General features: G+C 34.6%; 1 protein-coding gene across 2 annotated transcripts; it reads right to left on the bottom strand.

Moving 5' to 3' along the window:
• Positions 1 to 2,472: 2,472 nt before the first annotated feature.
• On the bottom strand, positions 2,473 to 9,750 carry LOC145035048 (MAP3K epsilon protein kinase 1-like). 2 transcript variants are annotated; one of them, XM_078983622.1, is made up of 20 exons: positions 9,440 to 9,750; positions 8,596 to 8,730; positions 8,403 to 8,423; positions 8,234 to 8,307; positions 8,049 to 8,139; positions 7,888 to 7,971; positions 7,699 to 7,800; positions 7,485 to 7,616; positions 7,344 to 7,415; positions 7,140 to 7,246; positions 6,967 to 7,057; positions 5,938 to 6,861; positions 5,750 to 5,839; positions 5,494 to 5,585; positions 5,315 to 5,398; positions 4,445 to 5,211; positions 3,671 to 4,206; positions 3,175 to 3,581; positions 2,971 to 3,085; positions 2,473 to 2,890 (listed from the first exon to the last, which is right to left on the bottom strand). In XM_078983622.1, the coding sequence occupies exons 1-20, from the start codon at positions 9,497 to 9,499 to the stop codon at positions 2,714 to 2,716; spliced, it is 4,161 nt and encodes a 1,386-aa protein (XP_078839748.1). In that variant the 5' UTR covers positions 9,500 to 9,750; the 3' UTR covers positions 2,473 to 2,713. The 2 variants fall into 2 exon arrangements, with proteins under 2 accessions (XP_078839748.1, XP_078839749.1); XM_078983623.1 differs by having other exon boundaries at positions 5,750 to 5,833.
• Between the last annotated feature and the right edge of the window lie 1,604 nt (positions 9,751 to 11,354).

Genomic DNA, 11,354 nt, shown 5'->3' with positions numbered 1-11,354 from the left:
TTTGTAAAAATTCATTTTGTCAAAAATGACATTTTAGCCTTAAAAGCAATCCCAAACACTCTTGCAAAATCAAACTTTTTATTTTTTCCTTCCTAATCTTGTCCAAATATGAGCGGAAACAATCCTCTTTTTTCCTTTGTATTTTTCTCCTTAAAAAACTTACTCTCTCCTTCTAAATCCTCTCCTTTCCTGCCCCCTCTGTCCTACGAAAAACTCGAGAAACTAGTGTTAAAGAGATAAAGCTTTTTTTACTTTCAATATTATCTAATTTCAAATCCATAATCATTTTTTATTTTCACAAGTTCTATTTTGTTTTGGAAAATCTTTAGAAAATTCCTAAAATACCTTTATTTACAAAAAAAAAAGTCTCAAACTAAAATATGTTTACGAAAAAACATGAATTACCAGTAAAAATGACGATTTGACCCCTTTTTCCCGGTTTACCGGTTTCATTATTTACTTGTTTCATTAAAGTTTTGTTATTTTATCCTAATTTACGAATAAGTCTCAAACTAAAATTTAGTGATGATTTAGCCATTTTCTCCATGTAACATACATTTTATCGGTTTCATTGCTGATTTAGACACCTAGTCATTAAATTTGCTAATAAGATAGATAAGATGGGTTATAAAATACTACATTTACTGTAAAATTTAATATCTATAACATCGACTCATTTATGACTATGTATCTAAGTCAGCAATAAAACCAATAAAATGTGTATTTCCAGGAAAAAAAGGGCTGGAAATAAACTGATGTCTGATGAGATGGATATATTGGGTTACATAAGGTTAGATATACAATTTGAAATTTCTTATAAACGTAAAAAATATCGCAGTTGTTACTAGTTTTTGTAATTATTGCAGTCTTCGTTGGATGCATTTTATATTCCACAAAATATACATTATATCAAGATATTATATTTTATGGTAAACATAGTATTATATAACTCAATATATCCATCTCACCAGCTCATTTAATAACTAAGCGTTCAGGTCAGCAGTGAAACCGGTAAAATGTATGTTACATGGAGAAAATGGTTAAATCATCACTAAATTTTAGTTTGGTAGTTATTCGTAAATTCGGGTAAAGTGTTGAGACTTTAATTAAACATGTAAGTAATAAAACCGGTAAACCGGGAAAAATTGATCAAATCGTCATTTTTACCGGTAATTCATGCTTTTTCGTAAACAAATTTTAGTTTAAGACAAAAATAAGAATTTTACTGAAGTTTTCACTTAATTATATTATTTTTTTATTAATATATAGATCATTTTTAAAATATTTTGATAAATATATTTAAAATATTATGGAACTCATCAAAGTGACACATCCCTCTTCTACGTATGAAGACTTGACCTCTTCAATATGTTACCAACCGAACCAATAAAATTGATAGCCAACTTTTTTGGTAACCAATATATTTGGGCGGTAATATCATACCAATTAAGTAAGTCTTTGTATGGTAACAATATGAAATTTTGGATACTACGGTTCTACCTTACGAACCTATATATATATATATATATGTTGAACACGACTCTTTATATTGGAAACAACAAGATTTTTATTAAGACACTTAAGAAGAACTTACTATGTGAGACTACTATACACTTTGCTTTCTTTGAGGCTTTCTTGGATGGTTTAGAGCAAATGAGTTTCACACCTATTTATAGACCTCTTAGGAAGGTTCTAGATACTAGTATATACTAACTACTTACTAGATAACTCTAGAACTATCTAACATATTCTATAAGCTTCCATATGTTTCTAGAATGTTCTACAATGTTCTGGAGAGATCTAAGTTGCTCCAGTGTCTTCTAGAATGATCCATAACCTTTCAGGGTCTTCCATGTCGTTCTAAAGTATTCTAGACTCTTCCGGTATATTCTGAAGTCTTCCATGGTCTTCCACAATGTTCTAGAATCTTCTAAAGCATTCTAGAACAAGCTAAATTTTTCTAGATAATATTTGTTCTATTGGGTTAGTGATGATATATATATATATATATATATATATATATATATATATATATATATATATATATATATATATGAAGAAATATAAATATCAATTTGTAGTATTTTCATGTTTTAATTAGAGTAACAACTAACATTCTTGGAACTACTAACATAATTGAGTGATTGGCAATTTTTTTTATACTTTATTATCTTTTGAGCACTTGATGAGTAAAATACCAAACCAATTATATTACACTAAAAGCAAAAGTAATACCAAAAGAAATAATGACCATAAGTCCACAACTTCATCTCAAATTCGCGTTTAAGATGTTTTTACCTTACTTATTCTCATAATTCTTTAGTAATCTGCAAAAAGGATTCTTTGAGTTTGTCGTTGAATATATTAAAAGATTACTTTATTAAAAAATTATAAACTATAAAATGACAACACAAATACAATTTAGTTTTGTTAATTTGCTGCTTGGCGTGTGTTGGCTTGGGTTTGCACACGTTTAAAACAGCAAAGCACAGCAATCGATTAGAATATAATAATCTATACACCTTTGTTATACATAGGCAGCATGCTAGGGTACAGATTACACAAGATGAAATCAAACACAAACCAAACCAAAACACGAGAACGTGATTCCAACAAACAAAAAATCAAAATAAATAATTACATCCCATGACACACCAAAAATTATATATTTACACGTGAAAAGTCAAACAGACTCAAGACCGAATCAAATGAATCATAAAACAGTATTGATATGAAGTGCTTTAAGCAGTGAGGTGGCCATTTGCTTCACCAGAACTTGACCACCAGAGCTTTGCCCATCTCTTCGTTCTTCAATTAAGTTTTGTAATTTTTGAGGCAAATCATTCTCTACAATCAGCTGCTTTGGACGTGGATGATGTTCATATACAGCCTGTCACAACAAAATAAATAAATAAAAATGACTTAACGTAGAATGAAAAAAAAAGAAGCAACACTTTTCCAAATTCCAACCTTTATTAATTTTAGCAGAGTGAGACGTGCTATAGCATCCTGGTGATTAAGTCTGGATATGAGTAACGGTGTCAACCCGTTAACAGCCAGTGTTTTATTTATCTCAATTGATTTCCTGCAGGGCAACATAAGGAAAGGATTGATTATACACATATTGTTATGATTAAAAAAAAAAGGTTAATGGATTAAAAAATAAAAACGTACGTGATGATTTTCAAAAATGGCTCTAATATGTGAAGGAAAAACTGTTCAGGACAGCACTGAAAGAATCTGACCAACTTCTGAACAGATTCCTTTCTCAACAAAGCTTGTTCCACTTTCTTGTTGTCATTGTCATGTGCCAAACACACAGCAATTGAATCCAAAGCTGTTACAGACCAAAGCTGGTCTTCAAGTAAGCTTAAGTAGACATCCATTCCACCATGCGCTCTCAACTGTTCCCTCGAATTACGTGACGCGTGGGCCATATCACATAACAAAGGCAATGCGTATTGTCTTAATGGAGAATCCGACATTATGAAACGCATTAAATGTGGAATTATTCCGTTTTCTGCTGCCTGTTCCTGTCTCCGTTTATTAATTTTGCATAGGTTGAATAGTGCGTTCAAGACCTTCAAACAACATACAAAAATAATAATAAACATCATTATTATTCAAAGAAAGTCAATAATCATAATTAATGAGATATAATTTCACTTACCTCGTGATGAATTTGGGAAACGAGAGGGCCATCTTTGAGGTCAAGATTTGGGATAAGATGTTTAATGGCATCGGCTCTTTGTAGATGTTCCAAACAGTGTGGATCCGTGGACAAAAGATTGATGCATTTTAAAAGCTTTAATAGAATAGGGGGTTCGATTTTGTTGAACATTTGGAATAACCGGCTGAGTAAACTTTGGCTACACATGTACGACTTTACTGTTGAGTCAGCACCCGCGAATTCAAGTAAAAGATCAGCCACTTTTTCAAGATATTCCCTCGCCACGTCAGCATTCCATGGGGACACCATGTGGGACAAAAGTCCAGATGACGTGGCACTCCCTGGTCTAGCATTAAGAACACCGGAACCCGAGAGTACGCCTGATGCTGTTTGAGATGCAATTCCTGATGTGGATGCCCCACCCCCACCCTCATTGGACCCCACCACCCCCGTCTTTTTGTTATTAACTAATTTATGTGGAGTCTTAGGCATCGACTCATTGTTATTAGCACTTTCCCTTCCACGACTAGAAGCCTCTGTTGAATTCAACAAACAAAATGAAAATTACATTTTTGGTCCCTAAGTAAGTATAGCTGGTATTGTAACATTTTTTCTCCTTATTCCAGATAAAAATGAGACTATTTTTGGGACCAAAATTGCAAAAAATAGCTAAAGTCAAGGACCAAAAAGATTTAAGAAGCTCAAATAAGGAACAAAACTGAAAAATGGGACCAAAAATGTAATTTACTCAAAAGAAAGGAAGTCATAAAGTACCAGCAAATTCAGCCATTAAGAAATCGAGCCCATTGTTCTTCTTTTCAATAGAAGTATGCAAAAGTGGGAGTATACTTTCATGTTTTTCTAATCCGGTCAAATGGCGAACATATTCAAGTTGACCAGAAAAGTGTCGTGAAGGGGGTTCTTTTTCCAAAAGACTTAATAGAGGGCGGACATTTTCTTGCCCATTTGATACAACATCCATAGATTTCCTAGGCCTATCAGTGGACAACCTTCCAAAATTAGAAAGTCTCTGTTTATGTTCAACATCGTGTGAACCATCTCCTCTCTCCTCCTTCACTGTATTGGAATCTGGTGATCTTGAATTAAATGGAGCTTCAGCACTAGTGTTGCTTGATTGATGATGATGATGATGATGTTTATCAATGTCTAAAGTGAAGAATCTTGAATCAGGTGAATGAGAAGATGATTGATCTGTTGTTACACCGTGTTTGACTTTGACATGGTCAACATAATCCATCCCATTGGCTGCACTTTCAGTTTGCATGAAAGTGTTACTACTTGAATCTAATGGACCGGATCTTGATCGGGTGGCTATACCTAAACCTAAACCATCCATTGAAAAGCCACCTCCACCAGATATGGAAGCCAGCCTGGTTGCTTCATTTAAGCTATAAAGGGTATTTATGAGCCTCAGTAATATTCCGTTTTTTGCAGCTATTCGACAAAAATCATTCCTAAGTGTTGATCTTTGAAGCTTAAATACCTGCCACATTCCATCAATAGCTAGATGGACCATTTCCCTGGAATTTGGAAAAAGGTTCATTAGAGCATCCACATTCTAGAATGTAATCATAATTGCTTCAGTTCTGTATGAAATTATACAAATTAAAAAGAACTAAAAACCTGTATTTTGCATAATCAGCCTCCAGAAATCCCACAAGAACAGGTATCCCACGGCATGCTATAAACATTTGTAACGTCAATGAGCTGTAACAAAAATATTCCACCTCAATACAATCAGCTTTTTATAGTATAAACACAAAGAAATTAGAAAATTTAGGGAAAATGAGAAAATTTTATACCTTGACTGACAAAGTTGCTGCAAAAAGTAAGCTGCTTCCATACGAACCTCTCTTGTTCTATCAGGCACTGCAAACCCCATAACAACAGGTACCTGGGGAGGTTTTTTTCGTAAATAAAATGAGACTAAATGACCATTTTACCCTTATAGGTAAAGGGTTGGTGTCATAATCCATTAAGTCAGATTCTTTTGGATAATTCCGATTAAGTCATTCTGTCCATAGATTAAGTAAAAAGAAATAACCCCTAAATACTTACAAGTCCAACAAGACAAGCATTCTCCTGAAAGTCAGTGTTATCCTTGATGATTTGATTCAAGACATGAAGCACGGAGCATATAACCTGCACCTAAAGAATAGCATTAAAATATATTACTAAAATATTTAATATAATAATAATAGAAGAACAAGATTAGTAAGTAGTAAGCCACTTTGAATTGAACATACCCGTGTCCTAGGAACCTCAAGCAATTCCAGAAGAGGGAGTAATCCATGTTGAGTCATAAAAACAAGTTTCTGTTCAGGGCGATGTTGAAAGAAAACAGTTAACTTATGACACGATGACACAATCACATCTTCTGATTCCTCTGGTCTCAATGAAGAAACTAATTTCCCAAATTCAACAGCTTGCAGGTGAAAAAGATTGTCTGCAGGTAGTTTATCATCAAACCCTAGACCATCAATACCAATCACATCTTCTTTTAAAACACCCATCATAAGATGAAGTATATCTCCTCCATTAGACTGTCCACCTGGTTCATTCTCCAACTGTTTTTGAGCAATTGTAGCCCTTAAATGTGTTGCCAAGTCAGCTCTTCCTGTATCTGTGTTCCCTTGATTATTATTATTATTACTATTCATGTGTGATGAAGAAGCAGATGTTGAAGCTTCAGCTGACCGATCTTCAAAGGTTTTATCCATTGGTTGAAATAAATCATCCAACGAAGCATCACCAGGTGTATCACTGAATTTACTCAGTTCGTTGTTTCCTCCAACTGTTCTTGATGCTTTCATAGACTTTTGAGAAGTGTTGTCATGGCCTTTGTGGCTAGAAGTAGTTGAACTGGTTTCAGTAGTAACTGAACTTCCGTTTTCTTTGACTTTTGTAGTTTTTGATTTTGACTCTGAGTCACCATTTGTTATCGTTATCTCAGTGGCACCTAATTCTGATAGTAGCTTCTCATGGGCATGTTCTTGATTAGTTTCATTGTTTACAGATGAAGGTTCTAATGGTAATTTCTCATGAATAGCTAAAGTGGCAACTGCAACATCGTCTTCTGATACATCTGCTTTTTCATTACTTGAATCATTTTCCTCATATGACTTGCCAGCAAGAGTAGCTTCAGCCAATAGCAACTCTGTTTTAGCTTCCTGAAATTCGGAACATCAATAAGTTTAAAAAAAAAATTATATACTGTAATACAAGAGTGTTTGAAACTTTGTACTTATTAGTTTTAATTACAAGGAAATAAATACTTTGACTTTCTCCACAGAGAGATTCTCAACAGTGGTTAGATCATCTGCATTTGAAGTTTTTGCACCCACTGAGCCATCATCTTCTATGTTCCTGTAAAAATAGATGCTCTTCGAATATAAAAACATGATTTTTATATAAAAATATATATAATCCTTATCCTTACAGCAATTACCTGAGTGTACCACTATGGCGAAGTGAAGACTGCAATACAACACGCCTTGAATTTTGTATCCAAGGGTGAGAAAGAAGTGTTTTTGCATCAGGTCTCAGCCTAGCATCCTGAAATATGAAAATTAATGTTAAAACAGAGAAAATAGATAACTACAAGAAAAGTAAAAAAGGAAGCATAAAACCAGACAGTTGTTTTACACTTTACCTTTTTAAAGCACTGGCGTAAAAAATCTGTGATACCAGGTGACAAGCTATCTGGAATTGGAGGATTTTCATCCTGAAGGGCAATTTAGGAAATTCAGTAACAATGATTTCAGGACATGGTAAATCAACAATGATAGAATACCTGAACAATCCTAAAGAGAGCTGGCATGGGTTGAAGATCATAGTAAGGAGGCACACAAGTAAGTAGCTCAATTACAGTACAACCAACACTCCATATATCAGATGCAGCACAAACTCCTGACATTTCAATCACCTAAAGAAGAAAAAATTATACAGGAAAGATCGAGTTTTTATAAAAAAAAAAAATAAGAATATATAAATATAAATATATATACCTCAGGAGCCATCCAGTAAGGTGTGCCAACAACTGAATGTGTATTAACATCTGCCTCTGTTAGCTTTGTTGCAACCCCAAAATCTGCTAACTTAACAAGACCCTGGAAAGAAAAGCCAAAAGAGGTAAAAAGGTAAGATAAATTTCAGAGCTAAAAGGGCAAAGACAAAAAAAATACTCTTATACTTACCTCTTTAGTAGTCAAAATATTGGCACCCTTAATATCTCGATGAATAACCCCCTGTTCATGCAAATAAACCAAGCCTTCCAAAACCTGCTCATGCATTAAAGTCAGAAATATTTATATCAAAAATTTGAACCAGGTACATAAGTTCAATGTTAGAAACAAACCTGAGCTATATAAACAGCCACCAGTGATTCAGGAAATGGCCCAAATTTGTTTGGCTTGATAATGTTTGCAAGTGAACCATTCTCCACATACCTTAGATTAAAAAGATTATCACCAATTAAACACACTTTCAAAACTAATACAAGTGATAAATGTATTTAAGGTTGATAAATTTTAACACACTTACTCAAGAATTATATGAAGATGGGTCTTTGTCTTTAAGGATCCAAGATACTTTACTATATTTTTGTGGTTCAAATTCTGTATCAAAAGAAATGCATCATATGGTTTACAAAACATTAGAATATTCCTGCAATGTTACAAAAATAACTATAAAGTTAGAACAAAAGTAGTACCTTAAGTAAGTCAATTTCTTGCTGAGAAGTTACCACGTCCAATTGGTTCACAATTTATCCATATAGAAAGCAACAAATGTGTTAATACAGAATGTAAGTGGTTGAGTATCATATGCTAATTAACCATATATCAAATACAGCACATGACAGCATGTTTGAAATATTAAAAGGAAAAGAAGGAGATAAATTGTACCATGATAATGTTGAGGTCCTCCTGAGCAATATTCTCCAGAGAAACTTGTTTTATTGCAACAAAATCTCCATTCTCCAAGTCTAAACCCTTGTAAACTCGACCATATGCTCCTTTCCCAATCTCATCTCCGAGCATCTTCGAAAACATAAAAGAAATAGCACACTCAAATCCAGTATGAAGATATAGCATATGCCGAAAGTAGATCATAACAAAAATAGCATTCCACTAAGGGGATAAATCCCACAACGGATTTGGTATTTCACTAATAGTTTCCAACATCATTACAAGAATAGAAATGATAGTACCAACAAACCTAGCTATGAGATCTCAAGCTACATCTGGTTGACTTCCAACTACACAAATTATTTCACAAAGCTACATTGCTACGATCATGAAACAGGTCTAGAGAAGTGCTGTTGTTTGCCAAAAGATGGACTAAAATTCAAAAAACTTCTAGCTATAGGAAAGAGAAACAACAACAATAAGCAACCTCATATCTTCTTTGTAATCTAAAACAACGTTACATGTCTAGAACATGAGCTCAACTGGATTCCCATGGAAGAGCCGTCTTTTGAGTACTGATGTCAAACGTCGGTACTCTTTTAATGCAATAGTTATGGAGTGTGATGCAAATATAACATCACCATTATTGCATCAAATTACTTCCGAAATTTAGAGTAATTAACCAAAAATTTCCAAAAACTTCAAAACCACATCAATTCATATTCATAGAGTGCGAGATTTCACATCCAAAGTCAAAAAGATAGCACCAATTTTTGGAACGAAGGGGATAAGACTACGAAATACCCTATAGAAATTGGGCGAAATCATGAACATTTCTTACATATTTGTTGTCCAGGGTCTTCGACTTATGAAAGGCGGTCGTCGTCGCTTGGCGAGACATCTCTCTCCCCTCCCTGTCTCTTTGAATTCAGTAAGGGGGAGGGTTTTCAGTAACCCTAGAAGAAGAATACTGCCATTATTGTATATTCAAGTGGAATAAAGCGCTAATCCTTCGATTTTGAAGAAGATGAAAAAGAAGATGTGGGACAACACAATGGCCCGCCGGAAAGTGATCGGCTGCAAAATCTCAGACGAATTGTCAAAAATCGAAGAGGGGCAAAATACTGTTGTTAGGTTGCTCCAATTGGTCGTCCTTTCTGTCAAGATGTCTGTTGCAAAGCCTAATATTATTGTTTTTCAGTGGATTACATAAATCGTCCCTTATCTATTTGCAAGTGACACTTTTCATCCATCGGAGACAAAATTACTTGTTTACCTGCGGTAAACAACTTAACTTTACCTTTGTCTCTCTTTTCTTTAATCTCATCCGATTTTGGACTCATTTTTATGCCCAAAGGGAATGATTTATCAAGAAAGAGAGGGAAACGTAGACCAAATGGAGTGGAATGCGGTTTTGTAACATCCTAAAAACAATACCTAAAATTTTCATTTTTAATTTTATAAAACAATAATCCAAACATTATCATACAACCCAAAAAGACTAAAGTATGTCACTACATCATATCATATCAGAGTAAATCTCAAAATACGGAAAAATGTGGTGTGTGTTTTGCAATTATCTCAGGCTTTTCCCTTTCAATGCTAAAATACATAAAATATAAACTGAAAACTATAAGTCTAAATCTTAGTGAGTTCTCCAAACTATCACATATCATACATAATTTAACACATACTGGGACCCCGCCCCACATCGAATCCCATTCGGCCTCGAGCCCCGCCTGACATCGAGCCCCGCTCAGATTACAAATTTGTCATTCATTAGACCCCGCCTGACACCAGACCCCGCCTGGTACACGTAAAAACATGAGTAAATTCCTAAAATCGTCCATATAGTTTGGTCAAAATTATATGTTTAGTCTCTAACTTTTTTTGCACTCAGATCGTCTCTGTGGTTTGATTTTGTTACGTTTTTCGTCCCTTACATACATAAAATTAGGGACCAAACATGCAATTTTGACCAAACTATAGGAACGGAAAACGCAACAAAATCAAACCACATGGACGATCCGAGTGCAAAAAAAAAAAGTTATGGACTAAACGTGTAGTTTTGACCAAACCATAGGGACGATTTCAGTAATTTACTCTAAAAACATATAACATATAATCATGATAACACATGCGATAATCACAAAATATAATAGCATACAATACAGTCATCGGGCCTTGCCTGGCATCGAGTCTCGCTCAGTATACATACCAACACATAACACATGTAAGAGTCACGTAAACATCTAGCATCCTATAATAATAATCATGGGCCGTCATTGGTGCCTTCAACCTGCTAAACATGGTGAGGAAACTCACATCAGACCGTTGAACCTAGCACATAAATCTCTTGTTGATGGCCCTCTAAAATCCCCTGCGCTATACTCACAAAATAATATCCAATTAATAATTGGATCCTGACTCACACTTAGGGTCCAAACTAGGGTAAAAGACCAATTCTCAATATAAACTAGAATACCCAAAATACCCATTTGGGTACAACTAAGCCAAATGGCCAAAAAGGTCATGAAAAGTCAACTCAGCCAACCGACACGTCGTGGTACCCTTGTACCACATTGTTGTGTCGAATACAAAAAAACAATCGTGAACCGCCCCGCCACCACGTCGTGGTGGCCTCGCCACACTGTAGTAATAGGGTTTTCAGCAGCTTAATGCATTCAGCCGCTTTCTTCAATTCCAAAGAATCTCCAACTCAAATCTGGTCCAAAATAGTGTCTAGATGGATAAAG

Source organism: Lactuca saligna, chromosome 3 (genome assembly GCF_052625555.1).
Source record: "Lactuca saligna cultivar CGN05327 chromosome 3, ASM5262555v1, whole genome shotgun sequence".
NCBI classification, from domain to species: Eukaryota; Viridiplantae; Streptophyta; class Magnoliopsida; order Asterales; family Asteraceae; genus Lactuca; species Lactuca saligna.
The sequence above is the reverse complement of the archived record's forward strand: the minus strand, read 5'-3'. Positions and strand labels throughout refer to the sequence as shown.

Bases quoted from the DNA above. Each gene is read 5' to 3' on its own strand.
- LOC145035048 (XM_078983622.1), bottom strand. From the start codon at position 9,499: ATGTCTCGCCAAGCGACGACGACCGCCTTTCATAAGTCGAAGACCCTG. The intron at 8,424-8,595 runs GTACAATTTATC...GTAACTTCTCAG, and splicing joins AGGACCTCAACATTATCATG to CAAGAAATTGACTTACTTAA. The intron at 2,891-2,970 runs GTTGGAATTTGG...TTGTTGTGACAG, and splicing joins CTCTGCTAAAATTAATAAAG to GCTGTATATGAACATCATCC.